Source organism: Saimiri boliviensis, chromosome 3 (genome assembly GCF_048565385.1).
Source record: "Saimiri boliviensis isolate mSaiBol1 chromosome 3, mSaiBol1.pri, whole genome shotgun sequence".
Taxonomy (NCBI): domain Eukaryota; kingdom Metazoa; phylum Chordata; class Mammalia; order Primates; family Cebidae; genus Saimiri; species Saimiri boliviensis.
In genome coordinates this window covers 135,896,577-135,917,083 of record NC_133451.1, presented here as the reverse complement: position 1 = coordinate 135,917,083, position 20,507 = coordinate 135,896,577, and the positions used below count along the sequence as shown (strand labels likewise).

The window sequence follows — 20,507 nt, the reverse complement described above, 5'->3', positions numbered from 1 at the left end:
AATTCACGTATTGGGAAGTTAATCTCCAATGCAATAGGGTTGAGAGGTGAGACCTTTAAGAGATGATTAGGTCATGATGATTCTGCCCTTGTGAATAAATTAATGCCATTATTGCAGGTGTGGGTTGTTTACTGTGGGCATGGGTTCATGATAAAAAAGGCTAGAGGGAGTTTATTCACCCTTCTGCCATGTGAGGACACAGTGAGAAGGCACCATCTGTGAAGCAGAGAGCCCTCATTAGATACAGAAATCTGCTAACACCTTGATCTTGGACTTTGCATCCTCCTGAACTGTAAGACATAAATTTCTGTTGTTTTATAAACTACCCAGTCTAAGGTATTTTGTTACAGCAGTCAGAAAAGACTAAGAGACATTTACTGGATGTCTGTCCCTCCCTTTTTATCCTAATTCAAGTTTTCACCGTCCTCTTCCTCCTCTTTGCATTCCAGTGGATACTCTCCAAATCATAGCTCTCTTTATCTGAGAGATTTGAGTGAAGGAAGGAATTAGCATTTTTGCAATGGTTATTCCCTTTCAGTATGAAAAATCTCAGGAAATGAACAGCACAACTCTAAGGCTCATAAACCTTAAGTTTAGGGTAGTATTGCCACATAGCTGCATGTGGACTGCTCAGAAGGGTCAAAAGAAGGTAACCCCTTTCCAGAGCTTGGAAATTTCTGCTTCTGCAGGGTCAGCAGCGGTGGAATCTGTGAGATGTGGGGCATGAGGAAGGAGGGCAGTGGTGGTTAGTTGGTGGAGGAGGAGACCACTTTAAACTGCTGGAGGGCTGGGCTCATGGAAGAAGTGACCACTCATGCATAGCTCTCTTCCCAGTTCATTTTACTAAGACACGACAGAAGACAATGAATAGGTAAAACAGGATGTAAAGTTTATATATAAGAATATAATGTTTATCTGAAATATTTACAGTGTTGGTTAAAGCAATATTTTTACAACTTTTAAAGGTAAACTACTATGTATATTACATGTAAGCTACACTGGGTTTAATTTGCCAAAGCTAAGTACGAGATGTTTTAAACAAAGCTTACAGTACTCAAGTCAATTATGAAATTTATATCTTTTGCTCTTTACTTGAAGAAATCATGCTATAGAAATGGTTAATGTGCTTTTAATAAATGGAATTACTGTAGCTGGAATGTGATACAGGTAACAGTTTAAGTTCCCAATAAGGGTATAAAATGGTGAATTGTAAGACTTAGACACCGAGTCTCAGTCTGGAGCTGATGTAGATGTTGAGATAACAGCCAGCTTTATCTCAACGGGGTTTGTGACCCACAAGTTTGGGCCACAGAGGAAAGTGAAGCAATTTGCATGTTGAGATAACCTTAGTGGGAAGTGAAAATCAGCTGACTCAAACCAAACAATAACAACCAGACCCAAGTCACAGTTGCACCTATTCAAAACTAGCTTTAAAGTGAGCTATTTTTAAACTTCATACAAATATTCATGATTTTATTAGTTTGACTATTTCTACAAGATTTGGGTGGGCTTTTCCTCTATGTGAAAACAGCTATCCACTCCCGTGGCCTCCTAGGGCCTTATAACTCGAGAAACGCTGGGGATGCAAACGTGCAAAAGGCAGGGGGAAGCTGCCCAGGCTGAGGCTGGAGCAGCTGGGACTGTGCTTGGGAAACGGGAGTTGAGGTCTCCGAGCAGAAATGGTCAGCCGTGCTCTGGAGCAGGCCTGTCGGAGCCATCAGGTTGCCAGGACTAGCACTGCAGCTTGCGGATGCTGCGGGAGATGCGCTTGAACTCTCTCTGCCCCTTCTGCCACCGCTTCACCGAGGTAATCACCAGCTCCCCACCCTGCTTCTGTCCCATGACCAGATAGGGTGCATTGATGTCGTTCATCTCCTCACAGGTGCACTGCAAGCTGTCTTTGAGCCACAGCACCGATTTCTTCAGGTCCTTTTCGGACACACCGTTTAGCTTGTAAATGGTCTTGCTCTTGGTCTCCAGGATGATTTTGGTATCACCGTTGATGTAGGTTATCTCCTTCACTTTTATTTTCAGCGCTTTGAAGACAAGAGAGGGCAGAAAGAATCATGCCAGTTATAGTGAGGGAATACAGTAGATCTCCCCCCATTCTGCCTACTCGTGTGACTTGGCCTGGGCAAGGAAAGAGTTCCTAAAGCGAATGAGACTCTCAGGGGCTGCAGGTCGGGGTTGGGAGCTAGGGGCGGCAGGTGGCTCCATTGCTAAAGCCTCAAAGCATTTGGCAGGCACTTTGTTTCCAATCAGCCATTCTTTCAAAACTCTTTCTCTTTGCGGGACTCAATTAACTTTTCTTCTCGTTTCCTCACCCACCCTTGTGTTTGTTGGAAGGTTGCATGTGGTGCCTGCTCTCCCCAACAAATGACTTCCTCTACTGGAAACTTCAGCATGAAAAGAAGTGCCTGACTCTTAGGTGAAACATGATCCTTCTGTGGCCATAAACTTTAAACTCAATTTATTATGTAGGAGAGGTTTTTGGACAAATGTGTAAGGAAACTGTATCACACAATCATTGTTTTCTAAAGAACAGATTACAGGGAAGGAGAATTGATCTTACAGCTGCATTTGATTTGGTAAAGCAACTAGGAGAAAAAATATGCAAGTCTGTTTTTAAGAGCACAACATGTTTAGTCATAGAAGTGTTTTTCTGAAGACCTCATCCTCATATGCTCTCATTTGCCTGTCCAAGGCCAAGGCGTTTACAGATCATATATATACTGTTCCCAAAATATATATGTAGGCTCATTAGAATGCAAAGACCAAAAGTAAGTGGTTTACTATAAAGGACACGTTTTATAGTCATGAACAGCAGGCTCTGAGAAAGAAAGCCCTACAAACGTACGTGCTGCAATTAAATTTCAAGACTCCATGAAAGCAGAAAAAGAATAGAATTTTAAGGTTAGAAGGGATCATCCCATTAAAGTCTCTTGTTAGTACACAAAGAATCTTAAATCCAGAGAAGTTTAGTGACTTTCATGAGGTCACCCAGTGTAGGTTGTTTCCTTGAACTCCGCCTGCCAAACCTTCTCCTGTAATGCCATTGTGGTGTCCCGAGGCAATGTCATTGTTTTTGTACTGGTTGCAGCACAAATTTGCCCAGCTGCAATGTGTCCTAAGACCCTGGGTACCACTGACAACTGTTCTGTTTAGATGAGGTGTAAGGATGACTTCCTGACTTTGATGGAGCTTAATCTCATGTTTAAATTGGTAACAGAGGACGATTTTTCTGTGTTGTGTATAATTGTTTGAGGTTTTCTTTTTCTTTTTTTTAATATCAGAAAGGGAATTTGAGTATGGCTTTCTAGTCAACCAGGAAATTCTAGAAGCTCAATCAGGTGAATCAAAGATGCTGTGACTTGGCCAATCATTGTTTTGTCTGATCTGATATGCATCTGAACTGTGGTACTGAGTTCTCAGAGTTTATGAGACTTAAGTCATGGAATAAGCCATGCTTGTGGAACTGTTGCATGCTCCTGTGTCCTCTGCATTGGGATTGGGTGTTGGAAGACCTCACCATAGTAGGAGAAATGGACTGATTACGTATTAACTGAGAGCCTTGTCTGTAGTACAATAGGGCATATAAAAGATTTCACCTGGCTAAATGAAACATTCTCGAGCTCCAAACATCAGAAAAACCATCACTTTTAATGAGGAGGAAGATTTATGAGTCATCTTTGTCTAGCTCTAAAATAACTAATTTTGCAAATGTTTATCATGAGAAAACATTAGGGATTTTCTCTTTGGATTTTCAGCTAGATCCCAAACAGAGAGAGTCAAATCCCCCATAGAACCTTTCCTGCCCTTGAGGATGTGACTGGGATGCAAGATGTGATAGGAGGCAGAGGTGATGATACTTTCTGTTCCAGCAATAGGTTGTATATATGGGAAGGTAGCTCTGAACCATTGAAGTAAGGAGGGGTACTATGTTTCCCTTGTACTTCAGGAGCACAGTAGGGATGAGTGTGATGCCTTCTCAGATTAGACGAGTTAAATAAATCAGATTTCTATGCTTGTTCCTTCTACTCTTCCATTATTCTCAAAGAACAGAGGCCAGATAGAATAGTGCTTACAAACCAAGAATCTATGATGCAGTTATTGAAATTCTGCTTCTTTATTTCTCTTTGGGTCAAAAGGAGAGTGAAGAAATAGAAACCAACTTTGTGAGGTATCTAAACTTGTGATACTTTAAGTGTGATAACTTCTGTGTTGTTTTGAAAGGTTTTCTCTCTGTAAGGACAGGGCACAGTGGGGCACACAGGCATCCATGTTTTGGCTCAGGTCTTGATTGGTGCATCCTTAGAAAGCGGGTCTTCTGTAAGGTCAGCCACAAAGCAAGCAAGTAATAGGGGTGTGTGTGTGTGTGTGTGTGTGTGTGTGTGTGTGTGTGTATAGGTGTGTGTGTGTTCTCAAAGCCAACTGTTTTGGAGCTCCACAATATAAAAATCAACTTTTCATGAAGTCAGGAAGGATCTGTTTTATATGTAGTACAAAGGATATAAACTGCTAGAAGAACATATTTTATAGGCTTTTAATAGAAATCTTATATAAATGATATTGTTCTATCTTGCCCTTAATGAAGTGATGTAGCATGGGGGCCGAGAACTGTGTTTTGGTAAGGCTCTGGTGACCTGGAATTATCTGCTGCTAATGTGCCTGGCCCTCAGCCAGTCGGAAGGTTGTGTACATTTGAATAAAGGCGTATGAATCCCCCTCAGCCCCATTTGCGGTTCCTCCAAAGGGTAAAGGTTGCTAAGGACTTTGAGCTACCTCCCTTCTTTCCCCAACCTCAGCAGTGTGAAGCCTTTTTCAACACTGGGGCTATGGTGGTTCTGGGATCAGTCAGAGTTAAACCCAGGACACTTTCTGGAAGAGACCTCGAGCTGTCAAAGAGCAGGGATTAGATGGTTCCAGAGTTTTAGGGACCTGACCAGACCTGAGATTTTTGGGATGGCAAGGTAAGGAGAGTAGTAGCTGGAGTGATTTCCCTCAGTCTCGAGGATTATATTGAGTGTGTAGAAATGTTAATATGGGTCTATTAGACTCCGCTATTGATTGACAGAGCAGGGAACATATCTGTTTATGAGTAAGTTCAGTCTTGTGTCTGAAGAAATATTTTTAAAAAGGTAGCAATAATTCCCAACACACCAAAAGGTGCCTGCCCTTGGAAAAGGATGAAAGCAAGAATGCCTCTGGGTAAAGTTCCTGGTCATTCCCAACTCTGAATTTAGCATTGATCCTGTGTCTAGCTAGGATCCTCTTCTGACCTGAGAGGCCTGAAGTCAGCAGATGAGGTGCTGGTGGAGTTGTATGCAGACAAGTCCCAGCTCTCTTTTCCCTTATCTTCTCTTCAGGGGAGTGACTTACAACTTAGAACATACCACATGTGTTTTTTAATTGTCCCCAAACACCAGGGCATCATGGCATCTTTCATGTATCCTGCTAAAGTCAATTTCTAAGCTTTTTTTTTTTTCTTTCTAACAAAACTGTGGCAAGTGTGTCTAGACTTATTCATATAAAACTTTACAAAAACCTTTTAAAGGGGATTTTAAGATGATGTTTCAAGGTTGTTGGGTGTTCCGTGTTAACTGTCTTCTCAGTAGACCATTCTTTTTAAATTTAAGGAACCCCTCCTTGACAAATTAATAATCAGTGCCTTGGGTATATTCACTAATGCTAGAACACAGAGGAGCAAATCATTATGGCTTATAAAGAAAGTAAAATAGTTTAATTTGATAGCAGAGTAAGTTTTTATTTGTGGCCAATTTAATGCCTTGAATCTGTTTGGCTGGGGCTAATTACACTTCCATCTCTGGTGCACGTGTTAAGTAATCAAAAGAAAACAGGACTTGGGAGTATGCCTGTCAGCAAAGATAAATAAATAAGATTGAAAATGTGCTATTGAAAATTGTTGATCTGAATAATTCTCATCATTTGATTGGCTTAATAGAACAATGAGTCTCACCTAACAAGATACAACTCAATAATACCAGACAGTTACGTAAGAAGGAAATCAGGATAGATCAAGTTGGATGATTTTGGGAATCACGATCTAGAATGATGTTTCACCCAACGTTTAGCAACATCATAATGATTTGTACCTTGAAGTTTTACTGGTAAATAAAACTTTTGGGTGTGAAATCTGTTGTTGTTGTTTTATTACTTACCAAAATCATTTTTACAAAGTGTTTCCATTATGTCGTTGTCATCATCGTTTTTAGTTTTGCAGGCTTCACATACCTTTGGAGCTAGAAATGTGAAAAACAGTCTTTAGTAAGTTTGCTTAAAAGGGAAACAGCAGGTGGCGTCTGTAAACAACTCAAAAGTACTTAACCAGTCGAAAGTAGCAATTGTCCTATTTAATCGCAGCTTCTGCCTCTTCTATAAAAGTAGGATCACTCAATCCTAAGAAAGTTCGCCCATGCTTCCCATTTTTTGGGGGGCTGGCGAGCAAAATGAGCACACCCATATGTTGTGTTTAATAAATGATAACTCTCAAAAGGAGTTGTGGGAAGAGTGTACAAGTGTGTGTAGTTAAAGTTAACTGAGACAGGGTGCAGCTTTTCAGCTCATCCTCCCAACTCCTGGGAAATTCAGTATGAAAAAGTTATTCCCAAAGCCTTTTGAAGGAGAAAGCACCCAAGGAAACAAAGATCTTTGAGGCGTTTGGGAAAACTGGTAATTATAAAATATAGCCAGAAGATTATCTTTCTCAGCCATAGGACAGCAGTGTAGCTGGCTTTACTCGGCAGAGCTCTGTGTGTCGGGGGGCCAAGTTTGGCCTGGGAGGGGAGACTGGCTAATGTTCCACATATGGGATGTTTCCACCTTGAAAACACATCTCACTAATTACAACAGCCTCCTCTGAGTGGTTCTGTGTCACCTTGTGCCTTCTGCCAAGATTGCGCTTGAGTCAGGCAGCATTCATTTCATTGTTATCTACAAGTTCCCTGGTACAGGTTCTTCTTGCCCTTCTTTGTCTGTTTCAAACTCTCCAACCAACCAACCAACCTGTTTCTGAAGCTAATCAAAGATGAAGCAAAATGGTTTAGGGATCTGACCAAACCTAGGGGTTGTGTACTAGGACAATTATCAGAGAGCCTGCTACAGGCTCTTCTAAGAGTCTGATTTCTTGGGGAAAAGGAAAGAAAGAACAACCATATTTCCTTTCTCTCATTTATGAATATGTTAATGATGTCTTTATGTGACTTGGTAGGAGTTTTATCAAATTAGAAAAATCACAAAGATGGAATTTTGAAGAACATAAACTTTTATTTTGAAGGAGAAAAGTGGCCTTCAGGAGAAATGTATGCTACGTAATGTGACTGCTGATAGTGGAAAGAAATGAAAACAAAAGCAGCATACATAAAACTGCCCTTAACTCCCCTAACCCAAACAAAATCAAACATTTCCAATTAGGAGCTCTCAGGACGTATATAAAATGTTACTAACCTGTATTGGTTGGTCTATGGTATATGTTGGACAAATGTTTGAAAATGCCAAACATTTGCAATAAATTAGAAATCTAACCAATAAGATGATTGCAAACTCATGGTCCCTGCCAGGAAAGATTGCTAAAGAACTTTGCATTTGCTTTAACTAATGCTGTCTGTAGGAAAACAACTAGAGATTGAAAGGGAGAGGCTGCTGAAGCCCTGAAAGGGATTAGGAAGCTCCCTTTCCCACCCAGGGGACCCAAATCAGCTCAGACGCATTGTATATGTTTTCCTTTCAGAAAAAATATCGAGAGCCCATGAGGTTTTCATTGCTTAGATGGTTTTTGCACAAGAACTCTCCCTCTGTTTCTAAAAACTTGGGAATCTCTTTTGCATGATTTTCTCCAGCTAATCAAAACCACTCCTAAGTTAAAAACTGATAGCGATAGAAAGATGATTTCCAGAGATTCCCTTTATGCCCTCTTCCTCAAGTACCTGAGCAGTTACAACCAATGCTCAATTTTCCTCACGCTCGGTGCCAGTCCAGGTTTTGTTTTCAAAACCTGAATTGGCAAAGGACAAAAAGTACCTTAAAAGGTTATCTGTGTGTGCATCCTGGTTCTCCTGCCTGTGCGGGAAATGTTCCTGTGATTAGAATCCTGCCCAGTGATAAGAAGGTGCAGAATAAGGCTGAGCCGGGGGCCTCTGGCCAGAATGCCCACCACCTACTTTTGCACCCAACACCTCTTCCAACGCACTCAGAGCGCGGCCCCAGTGCTAGCATCTTTAACAATAATCATACATCTATTTTTTTTTTTGAGCCGCCATTCAGTTCTTCGTTTATTTTCTCTTTATTATTTTTTAAAAACTGCCCTTACGTATAACTGGTACAACTCGGGAGGAGAATGCGAGACTTGGGCGGGAGGGAAGAAGTATCTCAAATTTGATACAGGCTTGTAGTGATGACAGACCAGGGCAGGAAGAACTTCTGTCCTTCCTGGTACCGGCACCCCAAGCAGGGATGCTTTGGGATGCGTGTCAGGGGCGGGATCCCCTGGGAGCGTCTCAGCAGAGCAGCGAGTAGGGAAGCAACAGGGAAGGCTTACCTTCCTCAGTGGTGGTCGGCAGGACGTGGTCGCTGCTAGCGAGGGGGATGCAGAGGTCGTTGTCCTGGGGGAAACGGTCGCAGTCGAGCATGTCGGGCCAGGGAAAGCCGAAGGCGGACATGACAGGGGCGCAGCGGTCCTTCACCTGCACGCAGAGCGAGTGGCACGGCTGAATGGTCTCGTCTAGGTCGTCGAGGCAGACAGGGGCAAAGAGCGAGCACAGGAACTTCTTGGTGTCCGGATGGCACTGCTTCATGACCAGCGGGATCCAGGCGCCGGCCTGCTCCAGCACCTCCTTCATGGTCTCGTGGCCCAGCAGGTTGGGCAGCCTCATGTTCTGGTACTCGATGCCGTGGCACAGCTGCAGGTTGGTCGGGATCGGCTTGCAGTTGCTGCGCTTGTAGGATAAGTCGGGCTGGCCGAAGAGGAAGAGCCCGTGCGCCGAGCCCAGGCAGCAGTGCGGGGCGAGGACGAGCAGCAGCAGCGAGCCAGGGCCCTGCAGCATCGTGGGTGCGCTACCCCCGGGGGGCAGAGGGAGCGGAGCTGGGGAAGGGCAAGCGGCAGGAGTCGGAGCTCGTCCGGGCCCACCCTCTTCGCTCGGCGCGACTGGGGGGCTGGAAAGCTGGTAGCGGGCGGCGGGTGAGCGGAGAAGCAGGACACCGGGAAGACGGCGTGCGCGAGGCGCTGCAAGCCCGCGTGCAGCTACAGGGGTCTCTGAACCCGGGGAGCAGAGTGAGCCGCTGCTGGGGCAAAGCCAGAGTTTTCATGGCCTTTTTTATGCAAATCTAGAGGAGGGGGGAGCAAGGGAGGAGCCAATGAAGGGTAATCTGAGGAGGGCTGGTCACTACTTTCTGGGTCTGATTTTGCGTTGAGAATGCCGCTCACGCGCTTGCTGGAAGGGAATTCTGGCTGCGCCCCCTCCCCAGATGCCACCGCGCGCCAGCCCTCGGATTGCTTTAAACAACAGACAAACCTGGCCGCTGCGCCCCAACAGTGAGCGAGCAGGGTGCAGGCTGCAGGAGTGGGGGGCACGCAGGGCACCCTGCGGCTAGGTCTTGGTGGGAACGCTCCTCATCCCGTGCACCGCTGGGGGCCCGGGTTTGTTTTGCCCCAGCCTGAAGTTTCTGATGGAGCTGCAGGGTTGCCAGCATGGGTGGGAGAGGGTGTGTGTGTGTGTGTGTGTGTGTGTGTGTTGGGGTTGGGAGGGATACGTCCTTGATAGCCATGTGTGTTTGTTGGGGGTGGGGAGACTGCGTCCCTGGTAGCAGCGGAGCCAGCAGCCCTTGGGTTCTTTGTGCTCTGGGATGGAGCCCGAGACCTGCCTGCCCGAGGCTGCCTTGGCTAACTTCGTTTCCTCTCGAACCTCCAGCCACAGTTCAGCAGGCTGGCAGCGTGCTCCCCACTGCCCTTAAAAAAAGTCATAAATAGAGTCGTATGAGCAGAACTTTACATGGAAAACGAAATACCAATAAAGTGGGCTTGTTATTTTGTTGGAAGTGAGAGCCTAGGAAGTTTCGTCGTGGAAATGCCCCTACAACACCAGTCACACAGGACTGCCCACCATTGCCCCGTTTTGGAGAAGAGACTTTCCCTTCTTAAATGAATGGCATGACTCAATAGTCGAAGGCATCACGGGCTCTAACACACACAGCCGCCCTTGCAGCAGGGTGCTCTGGAAAGCTGGAGTATGGGTCCCCAGGGCACTGTTTGGAAAGACTGGTGGCCGGCACAAAAGACGGGCACAAAAGGTGGGCAGGCGGGGTGGGAGCGAGGTCAGAGGAAGGAGTCCTGCCTAGAGATCCACGAGGGCTAGAATTGCATTTATCCCCTGCGTACCAGGGGGCACCAGGCTGGGTGCTGGGTGTACAGAAATGAACAAACAGGCTGGCCTCTGCTCTCGTGGAGCCAGGGATCTAGTGACTCAGGCTACAAACAGTTTCACAGCTGTAAACCGGTAATAGGGTGCCAGGAAAGGGAAAGTGAGGGGGTGTGTGTGTGTGCGCGCGCGCGCGCTCTGGGGTTGGAGGTGGGGGGCGGCGGGGTGGGCTCCTTTTGCCTAAACATCCCTAGTCTCCCTTGGGGACCAGAGGCCTTCGCCCTCCTCAGCCTCCCTCTTGGGGAGGCTGTGAGGAAAGCCAAAGATATAATCCCCGGAGAGCGAGGTTCTTTCATATGTAAGGATGGCGCATTGTTATTACTTCCCGGCCACTTAGAACCATTCACAGGCTCAGACCCCAGCTTCCTAATTTCCCTCCTTCTGGAAGATGCCTTGGCCTTGGCGCCTTCCAGGCCCAAGTTACCAGGCACGCTTTGTGGTCCCGCTGCTTAGAGGAGCCGAGTAATGAAGGGTGGGTAGCAAAAGCCCACTCAGTGTTATCTGCTGACCTTAAACATGCCAGGAAAATCGCCATCTGGAAAGAAGCTCGTTCTGGACTCCAAGAATCTGCGTCCCCAGAGTCCAGCTTCCAGGTGCTCCAATGGGGAAAGGCCCCTGGTGCCTGCAAAAGGCCACTCTTTCCCCAAATGGGTCCAGGGCCTTTTCGTCTCTAACAAAAGTACCAAGAGATCTAAAATCCCCCTTCCCAACACAAACTACTTTGCAATGAAAGCTCAGAGAAAACAGAAGCACACCAAACCAAAGAGCTAATAAAGAGTCTGAGTTGTGAGAGATGCTACGACTTGGGCCTGGGAGTGGGATAAGAGCCCTGTTGCTTTCACCACGCCCCGCCCACCCCCCAACGCCGTCCCCTGGGGTCACCTACGCCCCACAGAGCCCCTTGCTGGGAGTTCAAGGAGCCCGAAGCCGGTCTGGCTGGTTTGAGCACCGCACTGCTGCACGCCGGGTTGTGGCTGGGGGGGTCCCCGCGCTCGGCGCGCCCGCGGCATTGTCTTGGAGCCCGTGCAGCCCGGCTTGCCGCCAGGGGGCGCCGGGAGTCGCGCCTGAGTCTCCTTCCCGGCCGTTCGCTTTGTCCACCTCTGGCCCGCTTGCTTGCCTGGTCTCCGGCGTTCCCCGTGGTTCATCGCGGGGTCCTCCCGGCACCCGCGCCACTTCGTCTTGTCCCCACTCTGTAGTCGTCGCTGCTGCCTTTCCCATCTCAAGTCGCGCGCTCCCCCACCCCCCACTTCCTTCTGCTTTTAGTCCAAGACCCGTCCAGTTGATCACTAGGGAACAGGGAAATAACCTCCTGCGGAGGCTGGGAGGCGGGCACGGAGCGCTGCCCATATGAGCAGCACACGGACAACGACGCTGGGTGACCATCCCAGCCCGCCTCCCCAGACCGGTCCCTGAGATGCTCACACGTGGCGGGGTCCCGCAGCGGCGCCTTCAGGAACACAGACTCTTCTCCCTTGCCCCTAGTCCAAGTCCACAGGTCTCTTTTATCTTTTCAATTCATCAAAACCCACTAAAGGTTATATTTTAAAAAATGGAGAGCCCATATTTACTCCCTCCCTGCCCATTTAGTCCCTGGCCGTTTTTAGGAATGGAAACTATTCACCCAAGCGTAGGGTAAGTGATGGTGGATGCCCTTTCCACCAGGCATCCTGCTTAAAGGGGGCTGCCCATAGGTCCCTGGCGAGGGGATTGGTTCAGACCACGCGCAGAATGAATCATCCACCCCAATGCTGCAGGCCTGCGACCACCACACCTGTCCTGGGTTTGGCCCTGCTTCTCTGCTTGAGTGTTTCCTGTGCTTAGGGCACAAAGGAAGCCCCCAGCAATCTCTCCGGAACAATTTGGCTTCTTGTTTAAACCCGTGCTTGCTACAAGAGTTTCTGGACAGGCAAGACTTTCACGCTCAAGTTCAGAGGTTCTGCCCTGTCGGGGAATCTGCTTGGCCTCCGGGAAGAGCTCAGAAGAGCTGGGAAAAGCGCGCCTCCCACCCCCACTGGCGAGTAGTAAAATGAAAGGGAATGGACCAGGCGTCCCCAAACTAAGGCCCGTGGGCCGCATGCGGCCCCCCTGAGGCCATTTATCCGCCCCCCCCGCCGCACTTCAGGAAGGGGCACCTCTTTCGTTGGTGGTCAGTGAGAGGAGCACAGTATGTGGCAGCCCTCCAACGGTCTGAGGGACAGTGAACTGGCCCCCTGTGTGCCCCTGTGTGAAAAGTTTGGGGACGCCTGTGGACCTTTATTTCTGAGGAGTGAAAGCGAGAAGGAGAACGATGCGTGTAGTATGCTAGTTTCTTAATTCCCACAATCCAGCACCGGCTCCCGGATGATCATTTTGCACACAAGCAGTCACCGGGAAACCGAGGCACGGAGAGGTTAAGTAACGAACCAGGTCACACCGTAAGTGGTACAACTGCTGGCGTTACCTGTGCCTCGGTGAAGTGACTACCGGGCTAGCCTTGGGGACCTGTCGCGACTTGTCGGGTGTCTCCAACCGCGCTGCCGCCTGGCTTTCAGCCGCGCGCAGGCCAGCCGGGCGGGGGCTGTCACTTCTCCCCAGGTCAGAGCATCCCGGCCTTCCCTGCTCCCGGTGAGCATTTGTTTCCTGGGATTCCGGCAGCCATCTGGGGGCGCCATTTCTCAAAACAGAGATCTTCCCTCTGGGGTTGCAAGTCAGCTTCCTTTACGCTGAGATCTTTTACATTTTCACTTGCAGGAAGGTTCTTTTGAGGGGTGAGGGATGACGTCATTCCTTCTCCTTTGGCCCTCCCTCCACCCGGCCCCACCCCGAGGATGCCCCTGCGGCTGGCTGGGCCGTTTCCTCCCGCCGTGCGGGGAGACCTGTCCCCGCGGCCGCGCGTCTCCGTGTGCGCTTCAGCTCCTGAGACTCCACCGGTTCAGACGCGGATTTCGGAGAATGAGACCAGAGCCTGCGTCTGCAGAGCCTTTGTCCCTAATTTTAGGAAGAGTCTAGTCTAAGGACAAACAGTTTGTCAACTCCTACACCGCGCTCCTGCGCGTATCTCCTTAAATATTTCAAGGGTTCGGGCCACAGATCGGTGCTCGGGAAAGCAAACAAAGGATCCAGGGAGGCCGAGGCCAACGCCGGGCTCAGCGCTCCCTTTTTGCCAGAAGGGGCGCGCTGGGGGAGGAAGGGCGCAGCGCGGACAGCGGAGAAGCAGATGGCGGTTCCTTGGGGGCAAAGCCTGGGGCCCAGCCCTTCTCACCCAGAAGGAGTTCGCCCCGGGGAGAACTGTGATTGCCCGGGTCTGTGTAAGCAGTTTGGTCTGTGTGTTCAAAGCCAGTGTGAACCCCATGTTCCCGAGGGCCCCTTTGTCCAAAGTACAGCGAAGTTTTGGAGGTCAGTAGAAAATGACTTAAAAAAAAAAAAAAGTCCAAACTCCAAAAAGAAAAAATAAGTACATCTACAACGGTAATCTCCTGCTGCCACAGAACATTTTCTTGTTCTTTCCCGCCCGATGAGTGTTTTCGTCCACAGCTGACTGGGAAGGGACTGACGCTATTTTGTACCATGCTTCTCTCAGGAAAAGATAGCGGCACATCACCGAGGCTGGCCGTGGGTCGGTGCCTTGGGAGAGACCAGTATCTGTTTCTTCTGTTGTTCCTTCAATAAGAAAACGACCTTAGAAATTTTGGGAGAAGGACCAGGGCTAAGGCATGGCATGTCTTGTTTGTATCTCTGGGCTGCTTCTGATTAAAAAAAAAACCCAAAAACCTGGAGGGCAGTTCGGCGAGCTCTACTTGTGGGAAGGAAATTCCGTTTCTGTTTAGTGCACACATCCTTACTGCAGCCTTTTATTTATAGCATAAGGTCTCAAATTTGCTGGACCAGTAGAAATTCTTTGTTTTTGGGATTCCAGAATTTGAGATTTATGTCAACGGTGTGCATCTATTTTGCAATCTTAAATACAGAAATATTTATTGGCACTGCTTTTCTCTCCCTTGCCCCTTTCTTCCTAGCTTTCCCTGTCTCTTTTTTGGGTCCTGGTAGGTTATTGCTCACCGATGACGTGTTGCAACTGCTGATAAGACTCTTGAAATGAAGTATCTCCTAATTGCTCACGTTAGGAAATCCTGAATGGAAATAGCAAAAACCCAAGGCCATTCATGAAGGGTGGGCCACAAACCGTGGAGTGTCTCTGAAAAGACCTGGTCCATTGTCTGATTTGAACAGCAGGGGTCACTGGCTAAGCTGGTGTTTCACTCTGGTGAGAATTTATTGCCATCAGATAAGAGCACAAAGTCAATACAATAAAGCCTGTAGGCTCAAAAGCAACAGATGGAATCTGAGTTCCTGGACACATGTATGGTCTTTCCAGAGGCAAATCCCAGAATAAAAAGCCCTTTGTCGTTCTTACTGAAGTGACTTTTAGGAACACTTTTCCATACCCTGCAAGCGTGTGTCTGTTTGGGTATTTCTGTATAACGATGTTTTTATGCTGCCTAAACTGAGACATTTGTCAGAATCATTAAAGCAATTTATCCTTTTATGACATACTCAGCTTTAGTAAGTCACAGATTCACAGCAGCACAGTTAAATCTGTTAAGTAGAAAAGCATGTGTTTTTGGCTGATTTAGAGCTAAGTGTGTAATCTAATTTCAAACTATGGTATCTAGCATATGCAGATTTAGCACTCTGACTGAATTCATTGGCACTACCAACAAAGTTTCATTAGTAGGCCTAATATTTCTCAATAGTTTGTAAATCTCTGATAGTACAATGGGGAGTGACATTTTGTGTAAAAATAATATTTCCAAATGTTAAATTTGGTTCCTGGTGGAATTGGTTCCTTGGTAGTCTGTGAACTGTCTAGTGATCATCTTGGCTATGTTGTCCAGAGCTTTGCTCTTTTCCCTTAGTTTCCTGGAACTTTTAATGAATTAAATAAATTCATGGTAAGTTCTCCTCTAGAAGAAAATAAGAAAGAGTGCTTTTATGAGTACAGTTGATTTGTTATTATTCTCTATGTCCCCGTTTTTCTAGATTAGAGCTTGAAGATGAGTAAGATTATCTGTGGTTTTTCTATTATCAATCGTTATCTGGAGCACATACTGAAAACCTGTCTTTAATTCCTTTCTGTTGGTATTAATAAATTGAAACCCTTTGCTTGTTATTCTAGTTATTGTTCCATTCAGAGGAATTAGGGGTAGGAAGGATGGGGGAGGGAAGAGGAAGGAGTCACTCTTGTTTGTACCCAGCTTCAAAATCAGATTCCTTTCATTTTGACTTTTTTTTTTTTTGGTTTGGAAAGAGTCCATTCTTATCCAGGATATTCCCATGGTGTCTGAAAGATTCCACAGGTAGTCACTGGGATGATTTTCATGGGATATCACCATGTCACCGTAGGCAGGACAAATATTCTGCCCTGCTCTTCTCTGTAACCATAGATGATGATATGATTAGCAACCGGAAACCTTAAAGATGGAATTTTTCAAGATCCTTGGGGTTTAATTTCATTCATCCAGTCAAAAGACTAGTGGGCCTCTACCATGTGCTGCGAGGGAATGAAAAATAACCTCACCTTTGAGGGATTTGTGTCTTAGCATTTGCAGGTAAAAGTAAAATTTATGCTTGTCTGCATTTTGCTTAAAGGTGAAAAAGGCACTTATTTCTGAGAGTAAAGCATTGTTCCCAGTATACTTGGATAAAGGGTGAGGGCTTACAAAGATCCTCATACAGTGAAATAATTGGTGTTGCTCATTAAAGGAATAACAAAGCAAAGGCTAACAGTTCATTTGCTGGTCACGTCTGAGGACCTTAGTTGCTTTTTGAATTGTGATAGCATAAGCTTTATTAGAAAGCAGACTGTGAGAGAAAAATTCTGGAAAGGATCTTGAGAGATTTGTTTCTTGCCCTCCTGTAAGACCAGCTTAAATGAATGAAAGGAGATTATACTCGTCCAGTTTATGAATTTACTTTCAGAGAAGAATATTCCATCTTAAAAACCCTAAATTATAATAGATACATGGGAACTTCTCATCACCTACCGAATGAATGATGGATCCTGAACAATTGCGTTTCCCAAAAAACAGCTGACAACTATGCTGATAGTCATACTGTGTTTCCCAGATCAACAGGAATTAACTGAATGTTAAATTGAGTTAATATGAAACTTTTCCCTCACAGCTTCCTTCTCCCACCCCAAATGCTTCTTTTTGTCTGTAAAAATTACACAACTCCATGTAAAAACTTCAGACAGCACAGAAAGTTATCAAGAGAAAAGTGGACATCTCTAATGCCACTGCCTGAATCTACATGAAAACGTTATATTCTTTCAATTTAAGAAAAAAAACATACATGAAGCTGTGTAAAAATGCAGTAACATGGTACATACTATTTATAACAACTTTCCACATGTCAGAATGGAGCTCTAAGTTCTAATAAGTTACCTTTGAATATACTATTCATGGCATAATCAGTTTTGGGAGTGGATGGGCATTATTGGTGGATCCTCTCGAGTTTCCTCCCAGTTTTTAGGTGGCACTGCCATGCACAGGGGCTGAATGATGCACTGTGGTCAGGATGGCTCTGGGTGAGCACCTCACTGTCAGATTTCTCTCAATATGCAAGTTTGATCATAATACCTTCTGGCACTTGGGCAGATTGGCCAGAACTCAAAAACTGTTTTTCTTGTACTTTTCAATATGATATTTCCTGTATCAACTTGTTTGAAAAGAGGAATTTTAGATTTGCAGTGAAAAAAGAGCTATTCTCTTAACCTCAAAAATGACGTGGTTAGAATTTGAGAAGGGTTTGCTCTTACTTTTCTGAACCATTTTTTCCCATCCATGTATTTCAAATATTGCATTGTGCAGAGAACGTACTTTGGGAATCAGAATTTTCTGATTCCTGGAGAACATGCTTGGAAGGCCCAATTCTGCCTTCCAGGAGGGTGATTGGCAAGGAAGGAGGGGGGAGGTTGAGGTAATGTAATGTGGGAGAGGAAGGTGTTCACTCTTAGGTAAGTGCAGCTTTGGAAGGGGACAGTGTCAGAATAGATCTGACACACTCACAGGAATGGTGGTCCTTTTGTTCACAGAGTGTGTGCCTACAAGTCCTCTTATTAATAAGGATCTTTATGCTGCATGAAATAGCTGAAAACTGATTTTTATGTTGTGTCTGTCTATAGCTTTTCAGATTTAATTTAGCTCAAATAGATTTTTGATTTAAAGATATACAGGGCTATCGTTTATGCACAAGGATGATCCTATGAACATCAATCACTAAGATATACACCATTCCTTGCTTTTATGGAAGGAAAGAAAATGTACACTGATTTTTTCAAATCATCTTCCCAGTTCTTAGAAGCACACATCAGTATGCATTTTTTAACATGGTAGGGTTAAAATATGTTTGCCCATTTATAGAGCAAGTTGACTAGTTTACTCAGAAATTGTACCTATGGCTCTGTGCTTTAGTATGATGCAAATCATGGATCACACATAATACTGCATTGTAATGACCACCGAACAACTAAAGTTTATCTCTCACTAATGCAAAGTTTTCTGTGGAGGAGGGGGGCCTTCCAGGACAGCAGTTTTCCCAGTTCAGCATTCTTAGCTGCTTGATATCATGGCACTTCCATATCAAGATGTGCTCCCATAATCACTGAAGAGGCAGAGAGAAGGCTGGGGAATCCATCACTGCAAGTTAAATACTTTCATTTGGAAGTGGCACATGGCACTTTCACTCATATTCTGCAGCCAAATCAGTAAGAAGGCCAGCCCTAGCTTCAGAAGTGTGGAACATGTAGTCCTGCCAATGGCTAGAAGTGGAGACGAACTGGCTGTTAGGGGACAGTACTGATGCTTACCACATATATGTTCACATTCCATATGTATTGCTTTGAATAGTGCTTAGGACACTATTATTGATCGGTACCTGTCAGGTAATGAATAAACATTGTTAAGATTTATCGATTGATGTGCTGAAAAGTTGGGGCTAGTGAACAAATTCACAGCTGGGAAATATTACATGAACCTTTTTCTATGGTTATGCTTTGGTTTATATTAGAGCAGAATCTACAGGTTATGATCCAATTCCATTGCTTTTGTAACTGGCAATGTCAGCTGACATGAAGAAATAAAAATAGGCTACTGTTAGGAAAGCTAGAGAAATATAATGCAACTCTCTAGAACTAGGAAGCTTATGCTGGTGGTCCTATACAAGTTTTTCTGCATTTCTTTTTTTTCTTTATTATTATGATACTTTAAGTTCTGGGGTACATGTGCAGAACGTGCAGGTTTGTTGCATAGGTATACACGTGCCATGGAGGTTTGCTGCATCCTTCACCCCGTCATCTACACTAGGTATTTCTCCTAATGCTATCCCTCCCCTATCCCTCTACCCACCTGGTATCCCTCCCCTAGCCCTCCACCCCTGACAGGTCCAGGTGAATGATGTTCCCCTCCCTGTGTCCATGTATTCTCATTGTTCAACACCCACGTATAAGTGAGAACATGCGGTGTTTGGTTTTTTGTTCTTGTGTCAGTTTGCTGAGAATGATGGTTTCCAGCTTCATCCACGTCCCTGCAAGAAACATGGACTCATCCTTTTTTATGGCTGCATAGTATTCTATGGTGTATATGTGCCACATTTCTTTATCCAGTCTATCCTTTGATGGGTATTTGGGTTGGTTCCCAATCTTTGCTATGGTGGACAGTGCCACAGTAAACATATGTTTTACTGCATTTCTAATGGATAATTTAAATTAACTCCTAGGGGATTTTCCCATAGGAACACCTCTAGGAAATCAAAGCATTACCAAGAAGACATAACACAGAAATGTGCTTTAAAAATCTGCTTATATTATATAGCTGAGAAAGTGAGTGCTTACAAAAATGTAACCTGGGGGGAGTAAAGCAGTTTTTAAGAAAGAAAAGTACTTTCTGAACTAGTTTTCTTTAATCAGATAAAATCCTTGAGCCAACTGAAATATGATGGGGCTGTAGCTAGGGATACATACTTATGATATATTTGTATAGTATGCATTACTGGTCCTCATGAATTAGATTTTCTTTTTGCATTTTTAGGTGATCCAGCTATGAAAATATGTTCATGAAATGTAAATTGCCAGGAAATTAGATAAATATTGTAGATCAAGGGAAGGAAGATAACGGAACCCTCCAAGCTATTTTGATGCTCTTGTTTTCCATGGAACAAAGAATGGCAAAAAGAGGAAGAACATGCTTCAACACTCCCCGGGTGGCGGGGGTGGGGGGGGGAATCAGAGTCTTATTGTCAGAGAGGGGGAAATGAGGATTGCAGATGTTTTCTTAAAATCTCTTCTTCAGCATTGTTACAACCAAAGAAAGTGAATCCTGTGGTTTAATTTGGGGTATATGTTTGGTGCTGTGACACATCAGTGTCTCCTAGGCTGATATCTGGGACAGGCTGATAGAAAGAACTCAGATTGCCTTCAAATTTGGCTTCACTACTTTCTAGCTGTGAGATTCTGAACAAATTATGTAAACTCTTCATGCCTCAGCTTCCTCATCCATAAAATGGGGTTAATAATAGCACCTAGTGATGATTAAAAAAAAAAGCACTTAGGTGCAGTGTTTTCTGTGTGTGCTGTTTTTATTCCACCAGGTATACTACAGTTTAGCCAACTCCACCCACAGAAGCTTCCTCTGGGAACTTATCATGTAGATGTAATGAGGTGTTAAGAGACTTACCCAGGTCATAAAGCCCCAGATCATTAGCAGAGTTGGAGTGCTGCTCTGCTGCTCAGGATCGGGCTGGGAATGAATTCCACAGCATCATCCAGGGCAGGGAAAACAAATTTGATTCACATTTTGTTGCACATTCAAAAGAAAATCAGGCTCACTAAATTACAAAGAGATCTGATTATTTAAAAAATGTTGTTACTGTTGTTGGGATTTGAATTTTAAATCAAAATTATATGGCAAAATAGATGACAAGTAGTTGAAATATTAACTGAGGGAAACAGTTTTGGCACTCCAAGAAAAATCCTTGTAATTAATCTTCACTGGTAATCTCCTCAGGATAACCATTACTAATTAGAAACATGTTTTGTCA

The 20,507-nt window shown here is 45.2% G+C and overlaps 2 protein-coding genes across 6 annotated transcripts in view; one reads left to right on the top strand and one right to left on the bottom strand.

The window, feature by feature from the left end:
• Window positions 1-20,507, top strand: part of TLR2 (toll like receptor 2) — a 274,882-nt gene that overhangs the window by 93,070 nt on the left and 161,305 nt on the right. The gene's annotated exons all lie outside the window — the stretch shown is intronic.
• Window positions 1,345-9,303, bottom strand: SFRP2 (secreted frizzled related protein 2). The gene is made up of 3 exons (XM_003927961.3): window positions 8,555-9,303; window positions 6,180-6,260; window positions 1,345-2,036 (listed from the first exon to the last, which is right to left on the bottom strand). The coding sequence occupies exons 1-3, from the start codon at window positions 9,057-9,059 to the stop codon at window positions 1,732-1,734; spliced, it is 891 nt and encodes a 296-aa protein (XP_003928010.1). The 5' UTR covers window positions 9,060-9,303; the 3' UTR covers window positions 1,345-1,731.

Coding starts and splice junctions, on each gene's coding strand:
- SFRP2 (XM_003927961.3), bottom strand. CDS start 9,059: ATGCTGCAGGGCCCTGGCTCGCTGCTGCTGCTCGTCCTCGCCCCGCAC. Junction 6,261..8,554: donor GCCGACCACCACTGAGGAAG/GTAAGCCTTCCC, acceptor TCACATTTCTAG/CTCCAAAGGTATGTGAAGCC. Junction 2,037..6,179: donor ACTTTGTAAAAATGATTTTG/GTAAGTAATAAA, acceptor TTGTCTTCAAAG/CGCTGAAAATAAAAGTGAAG.